Genomic DNA, 23,371 nt, shown 5'->3' with positions numbered 1-23,371 from the left:
AAAGCCCTGACACTGGAGACTCCTTCCTTAATCAGCATTATGGCTTTTTTTTAAATTTTAATGTAGTGTAGAGTAGTGTATTTCCTGTGAGTGTGTGCCATAATAACACATCATTCCACACAGGAAAGTCTGCACATCATGTCTTTTTGAGTGTAAGTGATATAATAAAGCTATTCTTTGGAGTTTTAGTTCTCTGTAGTGGTTCTACTGGGAACGCTTTGTGAAAAAGGGGAAACACTGTTGTAGAGTTCCACATAAAACATCGCAGAACAGCTGAGGGAACTTTTTCATAAGTTTGAACTTACTTTGAAAAAATATTTTGTTTATAGTGTAGTTTATTTGTAATTTCATAATCATCATCATCTAACTGTCATCTAGTAGCTGGATACTTTCAGCGTTTTTGCTTAAAACTAGATTCGTCCTGTTTCTGGCCATGCTGCTGGTACACAGTGCCACTGCTTTGCGTTTTTTTGACCCTTTTGGTCTTCCACTGTGCCTGCGCGCGCTCCGGCACGCGCTCCAGGTCGCTGCTCACTTTCCGCAAGTGTCTTACCGAAAGAGCGCGCGCTGTCCCGAGCTCAACTTCACACTGCTCTCAGCTCGAGCTCCACGCTGCTGGTTGCTTCACTAACATCACTAACACCATGTCCTACACCGGACACGGCCGGATTATCCCGCTGCTGCACGTGCAGGAGGAGGAGGAGGAAGGAAAAGCACCGAAGACCAGCTCATCTTCATCCTTATCATCCTCATCATCCTCATTATCCCGGAACAGGAGCTGCACAGCGGGCACGAGCACGAGCACTCCCAGGAGACATCACAGGTAGGATTCTGTGCAATCCATCCATCCATCCATCCATCCACCCTAGCAGGTCTATATAACATTTAAATAAATAAATAAATAAATAAATAAATAAATAATTTATAAATATTATAAAATATTATAGATATTTCTAAATAAAGTTCAGGGAAAAAAAAAAATTTTCCTTTTGTGAAACTGTGCATTAAAAGAAAAAAAGAAATATTTTGTCACTTTATTTATTAGTTTTTAAAGAAAAAAAAAGAACATTTAGCCATTGCAATAACTGGAATAACTTGCAATAATTTTTCATCATAAAGTACCCTTTTTTTACCTTTATCTTACTATATATATATATATATATATATATATATATATATATATATATATATATATATGTATATATATATATATATATATAGTGGTTTAGTATTGTGTCATATCATCATATTTGTATCATAATTTTATGTAAATACCTGCAAAAATGTGTGCAAAAATAACACAATATTACACACATGAAAGTCTGAAAATCTTTTTTTCTCCATTTAATAAAAATGTTTTTGAATGATTACAAGGAATTCATATATCTGGATTAACAAATAAATTTGTATTAGAGTCACTTCATTTCTATTACCTTATATATGAAAACAAATTATAGTAAAATGATACACTGTTTTTACACTGTCTTTTAAACTATGCACAAAAAAAGTTGGAAAAAAAATCAGAAACTTTTTTAAGAAGAGCTTCTGCTTCAACATGGCAGCAAATCTTCTTTTTTTAGATGACTTAAAAATATTGCAGCATGACTCAAGCTTATTTTTATGGAGTACTGAAGTGTCTTTCTTCTTTTTATGCTTACACTGGGTGTAAAGTGTCAATACATTCATGTGTGAGAGAGTATACAGTGTGTGTGTGCGTGTGTGTGTGTGTGAGAGAGTGTTACAGTGTGTGTGTGTTACAGAGTGTGTGTGTTACAGTGAGTGTGTGTGTGAGTGAGTGTGTGTGTGTGTTAGATCTGCTTTTTGGCTCTTTTTATCTTTGTGCACTTTGGAGAAAATTAGTTTAAATAAGTTTCCTTGTTTTCTTTTCTCACCATGATGGCTGTCAATCATTGTGTGTTTTGTCTCCACATTCCCCTCCCTGTGATGTGATGAAACTCACCCTCACCACATCATACACTCTTTGATGATGCACTGAAGGCAGTTTGTAATTAAATGAGTTAATTAGCGCTAATTACGTCAGTCACTGAGCTGAACAGGAAACACACAGTGATGACAGGAACACAGGATCGTTCAATAAATGACATTTAAACGACTTTAAAGAATAATTCAGTGAAAATTTTCAGGTTTTTTGTCTGTTTTTAGCTCTGGATTGGAGCTAACAAGGAAAGAACGTGTGATTCCCAAAAGTAAAGGCATAAGATATCTATAGCGATATATTATATAAGATATCTATAGCGATATATTATATACAAGGAGCTGATAAAATGTTTATATTGTTGAATTGAGCTGAGCATAAAGCTTATATACACAATCTACAGAGCTAGCACATAGCTGGAGTATACAGAGTTCAGACTAGAGGTGGGCGATATGACAAAAATGTTGTATCACGATTCACAAGCGATATGATGCGATATGACAATCATGATGCGACATCATGATTCTCAAGAGCATTCCTGCGATACATGAAACTGCGAAAACTCTACATTAAATTTTTTGTTACATGTAAATATTATTGTATTTATAATTTTATTTATAAAAGCAAAAATGATTTTTTAAAATTCTTTTACAATTTTAAAGATTAAATGCAAAACTTTAGCATCCCATCAGGTGCATACAGTCAGTTTGTAATTAGATAAAAAAATTATTAAAATGTATCATAAGATCCTCTTAATTGATCATAATACTGATATTACAGTATGTCATCATATCGCCCAACCCTAACTCACGATATACATCACGATATATAAATGTCTGCTCACAAACTGCCAGCAAAACATAATACAAATAGATTTTTCCAATTAAAAAAGAACTTTAAAAAATTAAAACTGAACAGGAGAATCAGTTGCTTCCAGCAGTTAAAAGTAAACTAAAAATTTAATAATAAGAGCTACAATATCTCAGAAAAGCATATAAGCATATATTATATTGTCATGTCTCTCTGCTTTAGTTCAAAAGCTGGCGTATAGCTGGTAAATGAGCACCAGAGCTAACGTCACGCTATATTATAAGCTGTAAAGTTTAAAGACTAGCGTGAAGCAAAGACTCCACAAAGCAGGAAGTTAGCAGGAAGTTAGCATGAAGCTGCGGGATACAGACAGGCATCGTCTGTTAGCATAGACTGATGTGATTGGCTCAGACATGGCGCTGTTGTCATGTCTTCAGATGACAAGGATATCCTAAAACATGCAGTAGACACACACACACACACACACACACACACACACATACAGAGCGAGAAAGCCAAAATATTTCCAGGGACATAACAGTAAGAATGTGGCATATGTTTTATTATTTTATTCCTTTTCTTTTCTTTCTTTTTCCTTTTCCTTTCCTTCTCCTTTCTTCCTTATTATTCTTACTCTCATTCCACTGTAACACACTTTCCCCATGAGGGATTAATAAATGTTTATCTTATCGCTTTTTTGTGTGTACTCTTCTGATTTTCAGACTCAGACCAGTGTGTGAACATACAGACGTACAAAAGTGCAGACATTAAATACGATACAATAAACACAGTAAATACAGTAGAAAACAAACACAATGCCCATATATGGTCAGGGAAGCTCAGTTCTGCTTATTTATCATAGACGGCTTTATCTTGAGAAGATAAGATTTTATTATTTGCTAAAATGTTCGTAGCATGGGGAATCCCCATTCAGCGTGCTGAAATGAGAGCATGACGAGTTGCTGTGTGTGTGTGTGTGTTTTTTTAACATGTATTTACATTTCTAAACTGCGAGGAGCAACGTGGACACGTTCCAAATCGTCACTTCATAAAATCAGCACTCAGAACTCAGGAAGATTCATATGGGATTGAAGCCGTTTAGGAAAAATAGGGCAATGGGAAGGACTGTAGGAGGGTTTGTGTGTGTGTGTGTGTGTGTGTGTGTGTGAGGGAGGTGGACAATCCTGCTCTTTGAAGGTCACCTTAGTCTTGTGGTTCGCAGAGATAAGAGATAAGCGGAGTAGTGTGTATTTTCCTGCTCTGAGACAGCTGTGGTGTGTGTGTGTGTGTGTGTGTGAGTGAGAATAAGCTCCACATCTAAATCCCTCATTATCAAAGCAGATGACCTTCAAAGTGTCTCAGCATGCTCTCTGGGTGGAATATGATATTCCCTTGAGAACCTGTAGGTGTATGTGTGTGTGTGTGTGTGTGTGTGTGTGTGTGTGTGTGTGTGTGTGTCCTATAGGTCATGTCAAGGTTGTTGTTTCGTCACCTCCTTCGTCAGGGTAATGAATTAGCGTCACTCTGAATGACCTTCTTGTCCAAGACGACCCTAAATGCAGTGAACAGGTTTAGCAGCCTTTAGCTTATCGCTTATCAGGTTCCTTCAACCCTGACGATGAAGGACGTCCAACAGCTCACTAACGTCCCGTCTGGACTCTCGGGGTCATGGGATTACATTCCTCCAGGAATTTTCCTTGAAAGTTAAAAAAAAAAAAAAGATTTGTCATTGATGTCAGTTTTAGATACTAAATATGAGTGACTTAATAAACATTCCTTACACCACAGCACTACTGAATCCTCGATGCTGATTGGTAGCTTCGCTGCGAATCACAGGTTTCTGTTCAGTAATGTACTCATTCCACATCATTAGGTAACTCTAAATGGATAAAAGTCTGACAGTGCTGTGGTATAAGAGGAATAAAATACTTCATAACACCACCAAGTTATTGATTATTTTCCCACAACAGCATGACACGGAGTGTTTTATTCCTTACACAGTGTATAAGAAGCATCCAAGACTCCACCCTATATTCACTACTTTTTCTTTTCTTTTTTCCATTATTTTCTTTTTTCCCTTTCCTTTCCTTTTTTCTTCTCTGCTATTTATCATTTCGCTATAACATTTTAATTTCCCCATGAGGGATTGATAAATGTTTTCCTTATCTTTTTTTTTCTTTTTCTTATTTTTCTTTTCCATTGTTTTCCCTTTTCTTTTCTTTTTTTCCTATTTTTGCTTTTACTAAGTTTTTTTTAAAGACTTGAATTCTGGCATTAGTATTATACATGTATTAGACATACACTGTATGGCCAGAAGTATGTGCACCCCTGACCATCACACTCATATGTGGTTCTTCCCCAAACTGTTGTCACAAATTTAGAAGCACACAGTTGTATAGAATGTCTTTGTGTGCTGTAGCATTACCGTTTCTCTTCACTGTAACTAAGACACCCAAACCTGCTCCAGCATGACAATGCCCCTGTGCACAAAGCGAGCTCCATGAAGACATGGTGTGTGAAGGTTGGAGTGGAAGAACTCGAGTGTCCTGCACAGAGCCCTGACCTCAACCCCACTGAACACCTTTGAGATGAACTGGAACACCGACTGAACCCCAGACCTCCTCACCAACATCAGCGCCTGACCTCACTAATGCTCTTATAGCTGAATGATCACAAATCCCCACAACCACGCTCCAACATCTAGTGGAAGGCCTTCCCAGAAGAGTGGCGCTTATTATAACAGCAAACACAGGGGGAATAAATCCAGAATGAGATGTTCAACAAGCACATATGGATGTGATGGTCAGCTGTGCACAGTTTTCATCTTACTGTAGTTTAGTTTGTTCCCACTGTGTGAAGCACATTATTGTAGTGTTGGAATCTTTCTCTGTTTAAAGAGTCCTTCCATGAGATTTAATGTGAATTCTCACAAACCACTGCAGCTCTAAAGCTCAGGATTTTGCCTTTTTCCTGCAATATTTTCAGCAGAAAGCAGACAAATCCAGATAAATACGGTTCATTAGCTGTGTAATAACATCCACTCCTGATATTTAGTTAGTTACCGTTCAGTGAAGTTCGTATTCAGTGCTCAGGCAGAAACACAGATCCACTGATCTCCAGTAATAAATGCAGCATTAGTGCAGTGAGGGTAAAGATGCGTAGCGAGGAGGGTTGGGAAATCATCGACGCATTTAATCTAATCATAGTGAAGCCAAAAATCTGGCCAAAGTCTCTCTAACTTTCATAAGTTTAATAAAACTGCAGTGGGGATCGTATCTGAGAGAAGAAACCCAGAGCACTGTGCTTTATTGAAAAACACACACTTTAGTGAGAAACACACACACACACACACACACACACACACACTGCAGCATATTATCCTCTCCAACATTATCGAGTGTGTGACTTTTATTTTGACCTCCAGGAGGTGTTGGATGGAGCTAAAATTAGATTCACGCTGCGATCACATCACACTCTCTGAAGTTTTGTTCCACAGGAAAATATTTTGAATTACTTTTTAAAAACTTCCTTTCAAATTCCCTGGTTCACAAAACGTCCTGTTATATTTCCTGTTTCACAGGGAAGGCCTTCATTTGTCTTTCCCTTAGGAATGTTCCTAACTATTATTTCTTTAAAGTTTTAATTTCCACAGTGTTTCCTCTTATATAGCCTGTGCTGGGAAACTTCCTATTATATTTCCTGCTCCACAAAACTTCTGTTATATTTCCTTTTTTCACAAGGAAGTAATACATGACAGACTAATTATCTGTCCCCTTCCTGTTACACTTCCTGTTTTACAAAAAGTTCAGTTATATTTCCTGTTCGACACAACTTCCTGTTATATTTTTTTGTTCTGGAAACCTTCCTGTTATATTTCCTCTGTCACAAGGAAGCAATATATGAAAGACTAGTTGTCTTTTCCCTTCCTGTCATATTTCCTGTTCGACAAAACTTCCTGTTATATTCTGTATTCTGTAAAACATTCTGTTGTACTTCCTTTTTCACAAAACTGCCTGGTATATTTCCTTTCTCCCAAGGAAGTATGACGGACCTCCTGTGACATTTCCCTTTGCATGGAACTATATTCCCTGTTCCACAAAACGTCAAGTCCTGTTTTACAGAGAGGATCTCCTGTTCTCTTTCCCTTTTCGTTGGATTATCATTTTCTAAAAGTCAATTTTTCATTTCCACTGAGTTTCCAACTTTGCCAAATCTGAGTCCAAGAAGACAGAATGTATGTTTACCACTTTGGACGATGGATGACTTTTGGTGTTTGTTGCATTTGGGTCATTTTTAGTTTTGTTAGTAACTTGTATGTAGCTGCATTCAGCTGAACCACTTTTTGCCCACAATATGCTTGCCATGGCCAGAACAGGCAATACGTGAACGACTTCCTGTTCTATTCTCTGTTCTACAAAACTTCCTGTCACATGTCCTATTATACTGGTAATACATAAAAGCCTTTATAGGGTTCATGTACCGGCCTGATGTTTCCTGTTTTCTCTCGATCTATCTGTTTTAGTGATGGTTTATAAGCAGGTCGTCAGCATGACTTGTGTCCATATTTACCCTTTTATAGACTATTATGAGAGTTGAGAGCAGTCAGCACCTTGGACAGCAGCCTCCTAAATATTATACAGATGTGTGCAGCTGTGGAACTTCTGCAGTCGACTCTGAAGTCATGTTTTTAGGTGGAAAAAGGTGAAAATGTGGTCAGCTACTGCAATGACAAATTTCTGAATTACATCCCTATATCTACTATATCTCTTTAGTTTAAAAGGACGTATACGCATTTCTTTATTTTTATTTTTTTGTTCTTTTTCTTTTTTCCCTCTCCACACTACACACTACAGCGGAATTGCTTGTACTAATTCTCTGAGGGACGTTTTTCATTCTGTAGCTCTGCCACATGAGGGCAGACTTGTCACACACACACACACACACACACACACACACACACACACACACACACACACAGAGTCAGGTAGTTCAGAACAATACACCAGACACCGCAGAGACACTGCAAGGTGAATTATTCAGTAGTTCAGCTATAAATGAATAAATAAATAAATAAATAAATATTCAAAGGTTCCTTTAAGAAATAAACAAATAATACAAACAAAAAAAATTAATTATAATAAAATACAAATTCTATTTTCTCAGATTTTCAGCTTTTTATGTAGATTTTTGAACCAAAAGACATAAACTTGCCTTGATTTTTTAATCCACATTAACTTTGTAGCTCCAGAAGAAAAACTGAAGAATTAGATCTCTTCAGCTGATCAGCTTCATTTATGATCGATGCCGTAATTCCGGTTGCATGTTTTATTTTTATCCAATTATTATTACAGGAAGGTATTGAATGGCAGTATTGGATGACATTAACGATGTACGTATATTAGTTTCCTTATCACATTTATCATCATACTGAAATCTCTGGTTAAAGAAGAAATGCATTTCCGGTTCAAAATAAACTGGAGCATTTGTACATGTTTTAAATTGTTTTCTATTGTTTACAATATTATCCTGATATAGTATTAAAAGTTGAGTTTAAAGTTTTTTTCCTCAGTTGAAAATACTTAGAAAGAAGAATGTCATTGTAGCCACTGATCCATTTTCCCTCATATATTCTGTCAAAATACCTTTTTTTCATAACTTCCCACCTTTATTGACTCACAGAGTAGGAGGAAGGATTTGATCATACGTGTGTGTATATGTGTGTGTGTGTGTGTGTGTGTGTGTGTGTGTGTGTGAATGGCAGGATGGGAATAAGAGAGCCAGGCGCATCACATCACTTTGCTTGAAGAGATTTCTTTGTATTTCAGCAGCGTGAGTCAGAAACAGGAAGTGACCATTAACAGAAGATGAGCTCACGCAAACACAAAAACATTCTGAGTTTCAGTAATGTTAAAACGAACAAAGTCACTCATTATTATTAGACTGTTATTAGCCTGTTTTGTGCAGGGTTGTGTAACACTCCCACACTGTGACCCGGAGTCACTCTGACTGTGTACAGTTCTCTGTGGAGCCATTATTAAAAATATAAAGCCTTAAGGACTTATGAGTATGCACGCAGATTTGGGTACAAGATTATTTCTTTTTATTAATTAATGTTCCAATATTTTCAGATGGAAATAGGTGGCGGGGTGAAGTAGCATCTTTTCATAGCTGTTATATTGAATTTTCTTGTATATTCATGAGAAAAAAAACTTGCCATTGTTTTTAAGTAGAAAAAATATACCTCCATTTTACAATCTATTTATAAGGATGTTAGAAATAAGATGTGGGTGTAACCCAACAGGACAAGACATTAAAAGTATGGCAAAACCAACAGAAAATAGTTTGAGCAGAAATTTTAATGTGAGACCAGATTTTAAGATTAATTTATTTTTTACGCTGCTTCACAGCTGCAGAGTCTCTGGTTCCATCCTGAGTTCTGGTTATTGTCTGTTGGAAGTTTCTGGGCATGTTCTTCCCATGTTCGCGTGGGTTTTCTCCGGATTTCTTCCCACCCCCCCAAAAACATGCCAGTAGGTGCATTGGCTAAGATTAATTGCCCCATGGTGTGAATGAGTGTGTGAATGTGTGTGTGCACTGTGTGGTGTATTGGGAGGGACTGGTGTCCCTGGTGTGTATTAGGGGTGTATTCCCACCTTACACCCACTGTTCCTGGGAATGACTTTGATCCACCAGGATAAAGTGCTTATTGAAGATTGATTGATTGAGTGATTGATTTATCTGTGAAAGATTGCTATTACAAATTTTCTTTTATTCATTTAGTCCTAAAGCGTGTCAAAATTTTTGCACTTAGCTGTACACTTCTAAAAATTACAACGCGTGTCAAATCTGCAATCCGTAACGGTCCATCGGGTCTTACCCGGGTCTGCAGCCTTGAGCCAGCTCCACATGGGTGGGGCTATCTCCAAATGGGTGGGGCTATCTCCAAATGGGCGTGACTAGCTCCAAATGGGTTACATATGGGATGAGTTAGGGTTAGGGTTAGGGAAGGTAGCCCATAGAATCGTCCACTACCAAGACATGCTAGCACGTGTTAATATGTAAGCTAATTTGGAGCTAGCCTCACCCAACAGGAGCTAGTCCCGCCCATTTTAGAGATAGATCCACCCATTTGGAGCAGTACCACCTGTTTGGAGCATTACCACCTGTTTGGAGCTGGCTCCGGGCTGCAGAGGTACATGTCTATCAATGTTCTATGAATGCTCTATGTAGACGCCTACAACAGAATGGTTCTTTGTCAGAGTAGAACAATTTTAGGAAGTTAAGAACCTTTAACTATACAAAGAACCTCTTGAAGAACCATAACCATCAAGCTAGTAGTTACACAATGCACTGGACATTAATACTATAATTTATTATTTAGTGCCTAACATTTTAATTGTTGCCTATTGTTTATAATATAATCAGAAATATAGACAGCTTCCCACTAGAATAATAGGACTGCCTTTTATCGCTGGAGCACACACATCCCTCAGGAAATTGTTAAATATCATGATATAAAGTATAAATCACCTTTGTATTTCCTGATCTGAGCTCATTTACAGAGACGTCTCCAATTACAGCCTGTATTTTTGTACATCGGAATGATGTTGATGTGATTTCATTCACCTCTTTTCACTGTAATTTAATTCTGTACATAATTTACAATCGTTTTCTCACACTTGCCAGTTTTGTGGCTGGAATTGTTTATAATGTTACTGTATCTCATAAGGAGAATCATGAGCGCGTTCAGGAAGCAGAAAGGCACTGAGTCGTGTAACATAATGTTTTTTTTTTCCTCCTCCCTAAAGGGAAGGACGCTGTCGTATCACATCAGATAGCACAAGTCTGTACGTCTGTGTGTGTCTCAGCACAGCAGTACAATACATGATTCTGACTTTGCAACGCTCTTGATGGTTACTAAATATAATTTACTCATTCGTGTCTAATTAAAGGGCACAGAACAGCTGGCAATAAGCTGGACACGAAGTCCTCTCTAGCCTCGCTCTGGAGTACATTCTCCAAATAAATATTGCCTGGTGAAGACAGCTAGCTAAACCACAAAGCGTAAACTCCTCTGTCCTGAAGATATCGGAAAACTTAACGTTATAGCTATGTCTCTAACTGTTACAAAGCACTGACACTGGAGACTCCTTCCATGAATGTTACATGTACATTTCCTTAGAGAAATCTTCACCATATCAATGATTACACACAATTTCTAATACGTTTATGTGGAGTGGTTGCCGTACACGTCCCTGTGAATGAGCTGTTACTATAGAAACAAATGACAGAGACAGTGAAGAAAATAAATAACTGGGCATTCAGTATCAATATATGATGAAATATCACAGATCGTATAAAAAAAAAGGATGTTCATGCAATAAATGTGCCTTTAATGAAATGTCAGTCATATTTACTGTCAGGGAGGAACAAGAGGTGCAGAGGATCATGGGGGATTGTGCTGCAGTAGTCCACTCATAACATGCAGGGAGAAATGTGTTTGTGTTTGTGTGTGTGTGTGTGTGTGTGTGTGTGTCTAAAGGGTGCTGTACTCACTTTTCTTTAAATGTCAGTTGGCAAAATTTATGAAAGGAGCAATGCAGGCAAATAAAAGATTTCAAATAAGAACACAGAAGGAAAAAAAATGCAGCAGGAGCGAGAAGAAATTAATGCTGTAGGAAAATCATCATGGAAAAACACAGCAGGGAAAAAAAGAACAAGAACGCTGCAGGGAAAAAAGCAGGAGGACAAACAGAGAGCAGGAAATAATGGTTGGAGCAACAAGAAAATAAATAAATAAGTAAATAAATAAGAATATGAAGAATAATAAGATTATTATTAGTAGTAGTAGTAATACTAGCAGTAGCAGTAGTAAAAAATAATAAAATAATTTTTAAAATAAAAAAGTAATTAAGATAAAATAGTAATAATGAATAGGGAAAAGCAATGAATTATAATTCAGGGAAAAAAAAATAAAAATAAAATGAAATAAAATAAATAATTGGTCAAAAAACAGGCACATCAGTATGAAAGCATAAAAGCATAGCAGGGAAAGTGACAGAATGTAACGGGGAAAAAAAGACAAAAATACATACCAGGACGTTGTCGAGGATGCGCAATCTATTAAGCGTTTATGTGTTTATAAATAAAGTGGATATCAGTTGGAATACATTTTTGAATTATTTTTTATCGGCAGTGATCCCTAAGGCCTTTCGCAGAGCATTAGTGGAAAAATGTGTGTGTAGGATGGATGGGTGTAGGGTCGGGTGCAGGGTCGGATATTATTTTCATTTCACTTTGACGCAGGGATTTAATCGATATCTGATTTGACAATGTGTTGAAGTTTATCTTGTGAATGAACCTCCATGCTGCTGCTGTCATATTTGCACTAATGAAAGTAGCTGATGTTTTCATTCTCTAAACGTCCTGAGCTGTCGTTCTACCTCGGTGGAAAATGACGGCCAATTAGAGAAGTTTTCCCACTAATTAGTCGGCGGTAAAGCAGCCGTTAGTGTGAACTGATGTGAAATCTCTGTAGAAGAATTTGGCAGGAGTCTCGCTTGGCTGAGCAAACAGGGGAGGCATTAAAGTGTAGCTTTTCTTCTGATATTTCAGTGTGTGTGTGTGTGTGTGTGTGTGTTACCCATAACAGCAGTTATTTTGCTATATTTAGCCCACTCAGCCTCTGAGGGCCTGACGGTGAAAACGGGGTGAACTGCATCACAAACGTTTAGCTGCTGCAGGAAGGAAATGACTAAGTTGCTGCTCTTACACATCGTTTAGGAAAAATGAGGAGTTTCAATTCCCAAAATATTTAAAAATGCTAAAAATAAACCTCAGCTTCTTTTGAGAAATCCTGGATGCAGCCTCTCGGGCGTGTCAAAGCTCCATGCAGCATAACATGCAAAATTCAATTTCAAAGTTGATCATAGGTATTGTGTATGCATGACGTTGCATGACGATGAATTTTTACTAGCCGACTAGTATATAAAAAGAGTGTGCAGCATGGAAGCTCGTATCCATCAACAGAGGCGTCTTTATAGCTGAATGATCAGCCTTCCTTGGATGGAGGATGTGATGTCTACAGCAGCATCTGGGAGGTTTTCCATCATGTGCCTCTGATCTGAAGCTAAAGTAGCTGAGAGAGATTGGATAGTGATGTGCAACCCGCGGCTCCAAAAACGCTGGTCATAATGGAATTTTCTCAGCCACAGTGCACGGATTTTAATTAGCTTTAATGTGTCTACACAGCAAGGTCCCAGTTTATTGATTGGTGGGCGATTGCTCAGTTCCTCTCAAATCACACAATTTTGAGCTGAGCACACAGTATGACTTTGCTCTTTACACACACAGGCTGTGGGCATGTTTAGCATGCAAATGAGGATTGTTTTGCCCTTGTCATGAGGGTATGGGTAGCATCTGTTCTTACGTGGTAGACGTGGGAATGAGCATGTGACTCTCCAAAGAGGACCTAGAGTGCAATATCGTATAACACATGTAATCATATATCATTAACACTAATTCACTGTACATCTATCCTTATTCTGTGTAAATGGCCTTAATATAATCTGTAAAAAATCTGTCAAAAACATGTACCTGAGGTTTAGGGGTTGCAGCAAAATGATATTTATTTCATTAAAACTTGTCATAATCAGTGATCTTTCAGTGTCAATTAAGTTTCCTGAGAGAAACTGGCTGTCTAGTTGACATGGGAATTAACATTTTCAAACCAGCGCCTTTGGCTGAATTAATTTCTGAATTTGCATTTTAGTGTGACAGAACCAAAATGGACCAATTGCTCGTTTTTGCAGAGATTTCAGCAGGATCATTTTGCATAAAGTTAATTGTATTCATCTAATTGTAAATTGAATTGAAAGAGATCACCATTAGATTTTTATTTTCCACATATTTCCCTATACATTCTGCTTAGTATAAGACACTGGATTTAATTAATTGGCTAGCCAGTATTGTTGCAACACTTTTTGTTATAGGAATGTTAATTAACATTGTGAGAGTAACACTGTAATTGGGAAGCAAATTATTATTATAGCAGATATTTTTTGGAACATTTCAGACGATTGTTTGCTGAACGTCATGCCCTTTAGAATGTCAAAAAATTCACTTTTGTGTCTCCAGTCCCACATCTTGTCTCATACATTTTTCAGGCTTGAGGGATAAGATACTGGAATATAAAACTAAAACACAGAGAGACAGTTTGATCCCCTGAGCTGTGACTGTGCTTTAATAACACACTGTGCAAATCTCTTTAGAGCTAAGGCTAACGTTATACTCCTGCAATACAGCGCCACACACATAATAACTATTATTATTCATACTCAAGTGCAATTACTCTCAGCAGTTCACTATGCTAATGGCCCTGCGTCATGTACATACAATGGAGTTTGACGAATCACTGATGTACTATATACATTTATGTGCAAAAGTTTGCATCGAAATTGTGTGACTATGTTACAGTTTGTGTACAAAAAAAAAAGAAGAAAGCTGCAACTACAAAACAAACAGAAGAATAGTTTGAAAAGAATGGAGAGAATGTAGTCAACTATACAATACAGCTGAGAGGATCCAAACAAAAACTGCTCGAATGATTAAAAAAGCGATTGAGAGCATTATAACAGCAAATGATAGATAGATAATTTATTAGTGAATATAAATATCACATACATGAAGAGATAGATAATTTATTAGTGAATATAAATATCACATGCATGAAGAGAGATGCAAAACATTTTCTCAGTTTAATTTTTTCACTATTTATATCCCCACATACACAATTTGAGCATCTTCCTTATTACACAAACTTATGCACACATTCTAAGAGTAGAATTACTGATTGTAGCCCATCTGATGCTCTGGAAAATGTATTGGCACCCCTCTACTCCATCTGTCAATGGAAAAGGACCACCAGTGTGCAAATATTCATTTGGTGGTGTACCATGCTTTTGTGTGTGTGTGTGTGTGTGTGTGTGTTTGTAATGGTGTGGACAACAGCAGTCAATTTTTATTCTGCTCAACAATCTGAAAAGCTCACGGCTCAGAAGAATCTCCAGGAAAATCCGTACACAGTACAACATTTGTCTCCTTCCATGCCAAATTGTTCCACTTGCAACCCAAACAACAATGATGTCCCAAAAAGCCTGACAGCTTGAGTCGCGTCCAGCTGAACAGCAGCATATGTCCGATTTAAAGCACACAGCTTTGGAGGCACTCGTCAGCCGGTTTCGAGCGAACATGGCACAGAGATATATTTGGCTCCGCATTTGTCTAGTGATGTAAGAAAGACAAGTTCAAGCTTCTTTTCAGCCAGAAAAAACAAGAAGAGAAAGAAAGAGGGAGCAGGAGAAAGATTGAATAAGGGAAGAGGGGTAGAGAGATGGAGAGAGAAAGAATGGGAGTATGCTGGAGTGAGAGGAAGATAGGTTGAGAAATGACATGAGAGGGAAAGAGTGTGTGTGAGAGAGAGAGAGAGAGAGAGAGAGAGAGGAGGGTAAGTAGACTTGAGGCAAATTGTGAGTGTGGGCGAGAGTGTGTGTGCGTGTGTGTGTGTGTGTGTGAGAGAGAGAGAGAGAGAGAGAAAGGGACTGTAAAGGAGGGAGGGGTATATGTTGAGGGACAACAAGAGAGGCTGGGACGGAGAGAGAGAGAGAGAGAGAGAGAGACGGAGGGATGTGAGATATGAGTGTGAGAGAGAGAAGAGGTAGCAGAGGAAGAAAGAGAGACTAAAGAGGACCATGTAGGAGAGGGAAAGAAGGAATTGATGCAGATGCGATGCTTTATGTGTCCTCTGATCCTGAGTGAGAACAGATCTCAGTGTCACTGCTTAATGTGAGGACAGAGATACAGCGGGACGGACAGAGAGATACAGCGGGACAGAGAGAGACGGAGAGAGAGAGAGCATCCACATGACTGAACGGAGAGAGCGAGTCTTAGCACAGAGGTAACGGACGAGACGATGGTGTTTGTCGGGATTAGAGCAGCAACAGACACGTTGGCGTGGATGCTGATTCACACACCAAGGACAATGTTGGTAAAGTTGCTGCTTTGTGTGTGTGTGTGTGTTTTCTATCATACAGAGTATGACTTTAAAATCAGTATTAAAGGAATCATTCAGCCAGAAATGGAATGTACACCAGTTACACCAAATGCACTTTGGTTTGTTTAGATTTGCACTGGAGCTACAAAGCTAATGTTGCTACTGAAAGATGATCAGCATCACGCTCACCTCGAAATATTTGTACTTAAACACTATCATAAGTCTGCATTAAAATAAAATATACAGATTAAACGTGAACTATATTATCATCCAAATCGCTTCCAACATAAAACGCTTTATACTTTAAGGCACACCTCCTACCTGAATCTGACGCTGGTGCACAGTGACACCAAACAATGTGTCAAAGGAAGTGAATTTGTGCTACAACGTTACATCCTTTTGTCCTCGTTTATAGACAACCACATCAGCAAGTCTGTTAGAGACCCTGAAGAACTCCACAAATCTGATTTGCAGAGACACAACAAGTTTTTTAGTACACCATGCTAAATTGGAGGCTGTACACTTCTTTTACGTGTTAGCTACAATAGCTTTAGACAAGAAAAAGCATGTTTTGGCTAATCAGCCACATCTGGGGTAATGGTGTAAATTTCCTTTTTGGCCAAGATTTTAAACTCAATGCAAAAGCTCATCCATTGCTTTGGAGTACAAACTGTTGGGAAATTGTTAGCACGTTTCAAATGTACTATGGTATTTTAATTAAAATTAAGACACATTTACCTATTTTAGATGTAGATGGTGTGTATTGCAAGTGTCTTATGGTCGGGGTCAAGACACAGGTCTATCCCAGGTAACAGGGATGACATGGGAAGCACAGGTCAATCTCAGGAACTGGTTGGAGGCGGGACTACACTTTGAATGGGACGTCAGGGCACCCCACACACACACATTCATGTGCTGATTCACACTTAGGGGAAATTTAGAGTCTCCAATCCACTTATTGACTGTTTTTTGGGGGTGATCGGAAACCAGAGAATCCAGAGGAAGCCCACACAGAGACTGGGAGAACATGTGAAAATCTGCACAGCTAGTAACCTGAGCTCAAGATCGAACCTGGGGCTGAGGCTGCAGTGATACCCGCTGCACTACCATGATGCCCTTGGCACTGTAATGATAAACAAAACCACAATTAGCCATGAACATGATAATCGAGCAAAAACAAGAAACAAAGATAAAGTAGAGTCTGTAACTTATTGTGTAACCATAAAATGGTTGGAAGGGGTACAATCAAATGGTGTCAAATCCCCACTTTCCCAGACCTTTATTGTCTTGCTATTTATAACTATATAACATCTACTTTCTAATGTGTGTAAACAGAGTGGCATGGTGGCACAGTGGGTGGTGTTGCTGTCCTTGGTTTGATCCTGAGCTCAGGTTACTGTTGTTTTACATGTCCTCCCAATGTTTGTGTGGGCTTCCTCCAGGTTCTTCAGTTCTGCCCCACTTTTCGAAAACATGCAGGTAGGTGGATTGGCTGCACAAAATTGTCCCTAGGTGTGATTGAGAATGTGAATGTGTGTGTGCGATGGTCTAGCATCCCATCCAGGGTGTATTCTCCCACTTCCTGCCCAGTGTTCTTAGGATAGGCTCTGGATCCACTGTGACTCTGCCCAGGATAAAGGTATTAACAGAGACACTCAAAACAAACAGATCCCAAGCTCTGAGCCTGGAAATGGTCAAATGGTCAGTATTCACCAACTTTACAAAGCAAGCTCCAACTCAAGTGAGACAAAGCAAGGGCAGATAGTGTGGCATTTCTTCAAAAAAGAACAGGAAGTAGGAAGCAGGGAACAAGGCGCTTGTCAACAGGTGAACCTGAAAAACAAGATACCCGTGTACTCACATAACAGTACACAGCACAGCGGTGATAACAGAGCAATAACAGGTTATGCTTAAATAAAAAACAGATGGGCAGAACAGGGCTAAAACCACAGAGAGCTAAACACAAGGGAGTAAGGCTATTAAGGGAACTTACTCTGCTTTCACACTAGCAAGTGACAAATCGCTATGGTAGTGGTGGTACTGGCAATGACAAGGGTTACTGTTGCTTGTGGGTGTGGCCTGTCCAGCTTTTTTAATAGATGGTACTAGCTAAGTTATAGGAAAGGGTGCAGTTATTGCGTCCATCTATTCCTCCACTTAAAATGCTAGTGACGTGAAATGTTTTAGTCAAAACCATCAAGTTGTGTTTCTGTGCATTGACAGTATAACCTGACACTGGAGACTCCTTCCATAAGTGTTCAATTTACAGAAAACTTCATGTTTGTAAATGTTTATAGCCAAAGTGATATTATACTGTATTAGAACAGGTATATTAATAATAAACCTTCTGACCAATCAGATTCAAAGAATTCAGCATCACTGTGGTAAAGTATGAGGTTTGCACTAGTGCACAAATTCATAACTGCCGATGTATGGATTTGTGATAGATGATCTCTTTATTGCATTCATGTTTCATTTATTCTGAAATGAAAATAATGCCATAAGACCTTCTAGCTGCATTTAAATTCCCAAAAGAGCTTTGATGATGGTTCTCCATCTGCTGTATGATGTGAGGCTGATGTTGTTCCCCTCTTTATCTCACACATTAATTGGTCTCACACAGAGAGTGATTTACAGTGTGTGTAATTGCCTTCATGAGCCTGTGTTCTCACATTCCTGTCCATGTTGGTCACTGTTTCTCAACTCATGAGAGATTTACTCCTGAGACAATATTTGGATGATAATAACAATTTTATTAAAAAAGGTGAATAATATGTAATAAGTTGCAAATATACACTGTATCATTTGGTGTACAGGAAATTTCCCCCTCTGATAATTTTATTATCTCGATTAGTTTCTCTGACCCAGTTTTCAATTAATCTCCTGTTTCTGTCTTACTATCCCTCTTTAGAGAGACCTCATTATTGCACTAGAATCTTCTTTTGGGTTAAATAGATCAAGTTGCATGCTCTTTACAGAAGTGGTGCTTTGATTTGCCACCTAATATCAATGCAAGTAAGTGGACGTTCACAGACAGGAAGTAAGAACATGAAATTGGGCAGGAATTGAAGGATTTAAAAAGAACAAATACTGTAAGGTTGCATGATTGTAGAATTGAAGGCTGTACCCTGTCCTACAAATAGCAAACAAACCACTACATGTGGGGTTAAAAACACCTAGCACTTTATTACATTTATTATCTTCATATTGCTTGAAGCTGAGAATTCCTCTTCAAAGCATAGTGTGACACTTTTATTAAAATTTTTGTATAACCATATTTATTTGTGAGCAAAGCATTTTACTAGGCAGGTGCTCACACTAATAGAGACAGTGAAAATAAGCTACATTTTAAGTAACTGAAAAGTCAGTATTAAAGAATAAAGACCTACAGGTTTTTATTAGGTGGTGCAATTTTTGGATTTGACTCAAGACCAATTCGCTATATGTTTATTGCTAATAGCTGTTTCTGCTGGTTGCCTTGGATACCTGGTAGCATCTAACAAGTACAATAGCCATCTCCATGCATGTGATCTTTCTTTCTGCTTGGATTGATGTGTCACATATTTAGTTAATTAGCCCACAACCCTGTTGAATTCTTGATTCTGATTGGTCAGAGGGTGTTGTTTAATTTTCTATAACAGTCTATTTGCTATATATACTCTCTTTGCTCAACACTCAATAGTCACTGTCATAGAAAATGAATAACTTCTGACTATTTTGTCACATCATGGCACTGCTATTGTGAATGCACAATAAATAAGTCAAAGCTGAAAAGACTGTAATTGAAAGAAATCTTTCCTAACAAGCTTGTCATTGTCATTGACATAACATGCACTGACAGGGATTTCCAGAACACTGCACACTGTACGTTGTAGGTTGTCAGGCGTCCTCAGATGTGGAACATGCTTGATTTATTTATTTATCTCCAAAATCACAAAGCGTCTTCAGCCTCCTTGGTTTTGAAGCCATTTTTCTTCATCGTACAGATTGCAAACCTAGAACTTGCTCCCTGAATGTTATTCAACATATTTTTCCGTCTGGTCTAATTATTTATTCAATATTTCTATTTACAGTGCATGTTTTATTCAGCAAGTGGAAGAAGCCATGCTGGTAAATAAAGCTAAATAAGGACCAGGGAAATAACTCGTCGCAAGAAGAGCAGGAGTTTTTTTCCTGCAATGGTGCGTGACCTTAAGGAACGAGCAACAGCAGTGTGGAGGGCTGGAGCGATTGAACTCGATTCAGTTCTAGTAATTCAATTTATGATTTGATTCTCTGAGCTGATTTTAGGGAAGCAGTCACAGGAGAGCGTTGTGGGCGAACCTGTGCCAGGTGTTAATTTTGCAGCATGTGAAGGGAATCCGGGTGAAGGGAGTTGTGTTAATCCAATATGATGATAGATTGCATTTGGGTGAGGAACTGAACATAATCGACTCAGTGACCGCTTCAGGTGATGGCTGGAGGGATATGAATAATTCACAGCCACGTGATGTCATTTTCTCACACCATAACTTCACTCTATTGGACTCGCAACAATTGGTAAGCAGTCAGTAAGTCATCTGCTTCTTTACTTTTGGACTGGAGCTATTGTAAAGAATAAAACACTTGGGATTTTGATATTATAGGAAATTAATGAGTGATTGGGTGGTGCGGAGTTACTGTTACCACAAAAAAGGGTTTATTCCTCTTATACCATAGCGATTTACCAAAGCTAATCATTTTTTGTTTATTAAAGAATGTCATATTTTTATCCTTTTAATGTTGTGGAATGTCCGTGAATCAAATTAGTTCCTGTTCCTGTTCTCACTTACGTTACCTCAGCTATAATCCGTCACTCCCTCACCCGCATCTCTTTCGGAGTTAATAAGACAAGCTTGTCATGTTGCAGAGAAACCGCGAAGAGTAGACTCCTCTGTCCTGAAACCTTCAAGTTACAGCTTTACCTCTGAGTGTTACAAAGCACTGCCACTGGAGACTCCTTCCATAAATCAACTCCCTGTGATAACGTATTAGAATGAGCATTAATTAGCATTAATTAACACATTCACAGCACTGTGTTGAAATTAAAACAGTGTGAAAAAGATTTCCTCTATCTCTTAATGCCAGTGTCATTAACTACATGAAAAAATCCATGATACTTCTGATTGAGTCGACCGAAACAGTTTACAGTTAGGTCATTTTATTAATAACTATTGTAATAATATGCAATACGAGACTTTTGAGTAACCTGACCACCAGTCTATACTTTGGCTTGATGTAACTTTTTCCACTAAAGATTTGCTGCAGCTGTGATGATTTGCTAGCATAATGGGATTAGACTTTTTTTTTGAGACCTGTTCTGGTTAAAAGTGCTCTCAGTGCTTCATTATGAATCTTTTCCCTCACTTAAGGGCTCTATGGAATCCGTTATTGTTAACGCTGCATAAAAAAAATGCTTACTCCAATGCATGCTGCTACATAGGACTCAAAGTCCCAGAACTGCTGCACTGTTTATGGTACAAAACAATTTAGCTCCTGCGATCTTGTTGTGAGGTCGACGTTACGGAGGCTCAACATATGAATGTGTGCAGAAAAAGTGTAACAAATTACACAATGCACCTCTCCACAGATCTCACGTTTGTCTTGTGGCCAAAATGGAGCTTGAGAATCATGCTGTAGTTGGTTTACTCTTACATAAGTTAATGATGAATTAAGAAGATCTCACTATGTACTGTATTCTGATTGGTCAGAAGGTGTTGATTAATTTCATCCTACAACAGCTCTGACAGTAGTGCAGCTGCAAATCACAGATTTATCACTTTTAAAAAAAATCACGCTGTTATTTAACAAAGAAGCATGTACACTTACTGTTCACCTTATTGGGAACAGTTATCTAGTCAGCCATTCATGTGGCAGCAGTGCAATGCAAAAAAATCATGTCAAGAGCTTCAGTTAATGTTCACATCAAACATCAGAATGTTTTTCACACCATTCTGTGTAAAATCCCAGGAGATCAGCAGTTTCTGAAACACTCAACCAGCCCATCGGGTACCCACATCCATGCTACAATCAACGTCACAGAGATCACACTTTTTCTTCATTCTGATGTTTGATGTGGACATTACCTAAAGCTCTTGACCTGTATCTGCGTGATTTTATGTATTGTGCTGCTGCTATGTGATTGGCTGATTAGATAACTGCATAAATGAGCAGGTGTACAGGTGTTCCTATTAAAGTGGACGGTGAGTCTGTGTAACTGTTAATATGAAATCTGTTTTTTTTTCTGCAAAGAGATGTTTATTTAACATTTATGGAAGGAGTCTCCAGTGTCAGAGCTTTGTAACAGTCAGAGGTAAAGCTGGAACTTATAAAAGTTTTCCCACATCTTCAGGACAGAGGAGTTTACACTTTTTGGATTTTCGATAACAAAACGAGTGGCATTTTTTGTCTTATAAACTTCAAGACAGAATAGAAAGAGAGGCTGGTGAGGCCATGACTGTTTATAGCTGCTATAATGGTATAAGGGAGAACAGGAACTAACTTTTTATAGACATTCCACAACATGCAAATATTTATAAACTATAAACTGATTGAAAGTTTGAATTGTCATTCTTTTTTAAAAAATAAAATTTGTAATTGTTGACAAATTGCTGTGGAATAAGAGGAAGAAATTGCTCAGGGATGTGGTGTTATTGAAAAAATAATCGACTCCACGGTGGTAAAATTATTATATAATTTTTCATGTTCACTGGAGAAATTAAGCCAGTGGGTCATTTGGACTCTAAATATATTGTCCGGTATTGCTGTGTATCACAGATGGTTGTGGTGTTGCTGTGAATCACCCTGAAGCCCTCACACTGACCAGATTACAGTTCACACTCCAACAGATGGCCTTCCTCTTCACACACCAACTACCAAATGCTGAATTAGTATCTTTGTGCAATTGTACTATAAATAAGAGTTTTTTTCCTCTTTGGCTGTGATTATTCCTCCTCTATGGACAGATTCACCCTGTCCATGTGAAAGCTTTACAGTTCCACTTGCCAGACATTTTTATCCACAGTGAGGTGGAAACCATTCACAGCACAGTGGTGATGGAGGAACCTTTTAAATTCAATGAATAACTGTATTAGATATAAAATAATTCACTTTAACTTCTATGCTTTAAAACCTGGGAGTCAGACCTTATTTCATTCAACATTTTTTAAACTTATTCAATAAAACCTTCACTAAAAAGAACAGTAGGCTGTTCTCAGATATTTATATCCAATAATTTCTAAGAACGCACTTAGAAAAAAAAGGTTCAGTTTTGAACTCTTAAAGGTTTTTTCAGTCTATCTCATAAACTTTTTATGGAGAACCCTACAAAAGAGCATTCAATATCTTGAAAGGGTTTTAATTTAAGCCTTTTAGGAGGATAAGAGCATATAACTATCCAAAGAACCCTTGAAGAACCGTTAAGGATTCTTCTGATACACACTTAGAAAAGGGTTCTTCAAAGGTTCTTCAAGGGTTCTTTGGATAGTTAGGGTTTTTAGCTTCATTAAAGGGTAACACTCTGATGTAAGTCCTACATAAAACCTTTAAGGGTTCCC

The 23,371-nt window shown here is 38.1% G+C and overlaps 1 protein-coding gene across 2 annotated transcripts in view; it reads left to right on the top strand.

Annotated features, from left to right (window-relative positions):
- The first annotated feature begins 578 nt into the window (after positions 1-578).
- gramd1ba (GRAM domain containing 1Ba) overlaps positions 579-23,371 on the top strand; it is a 75,625-nt gene continuing 52,832 nt past the window's right edge. Inside the window, exon 1 of one of the 2 annotated variants that reach the window (XM_053241448.1) lies at positions 579-823. In XM_053241448.1, coding sequence (XP_053097423.1) covers positions 645-823 — 179 coding nt within the window. In that variant the 5' untranslated portion in view covers positions 579-644. Of the gene's footprint in view, positions 824-15,424; positions 15,788-23,371 lie in introns of those variants that run through there. The other variant, XM_053241449.1, reaches the window with a different exon arrangement.

This window comes from Pangasianodon hypophthalmus, chromosome 17, assembly GCF_027358585.1.
Source record: "Pangasianodon hypophthalmus isolate fPanHyp1 chromosome 17, fPanHyp1.pri, whole genome shotgun sequence".
Classification (NCBI taxonomy): domain Eukaryota; kingdom Metazoa; phylum Chordata; class Actinopteri; order Siluriformes; family Pangasiidae; genus Pangasianodon; species Pangasianodon hypophthalmus.
Note: the sequence above shows the minus strand (reverse complement) of the source record. Positions and strands in the feature narration are given on the sequence as shown.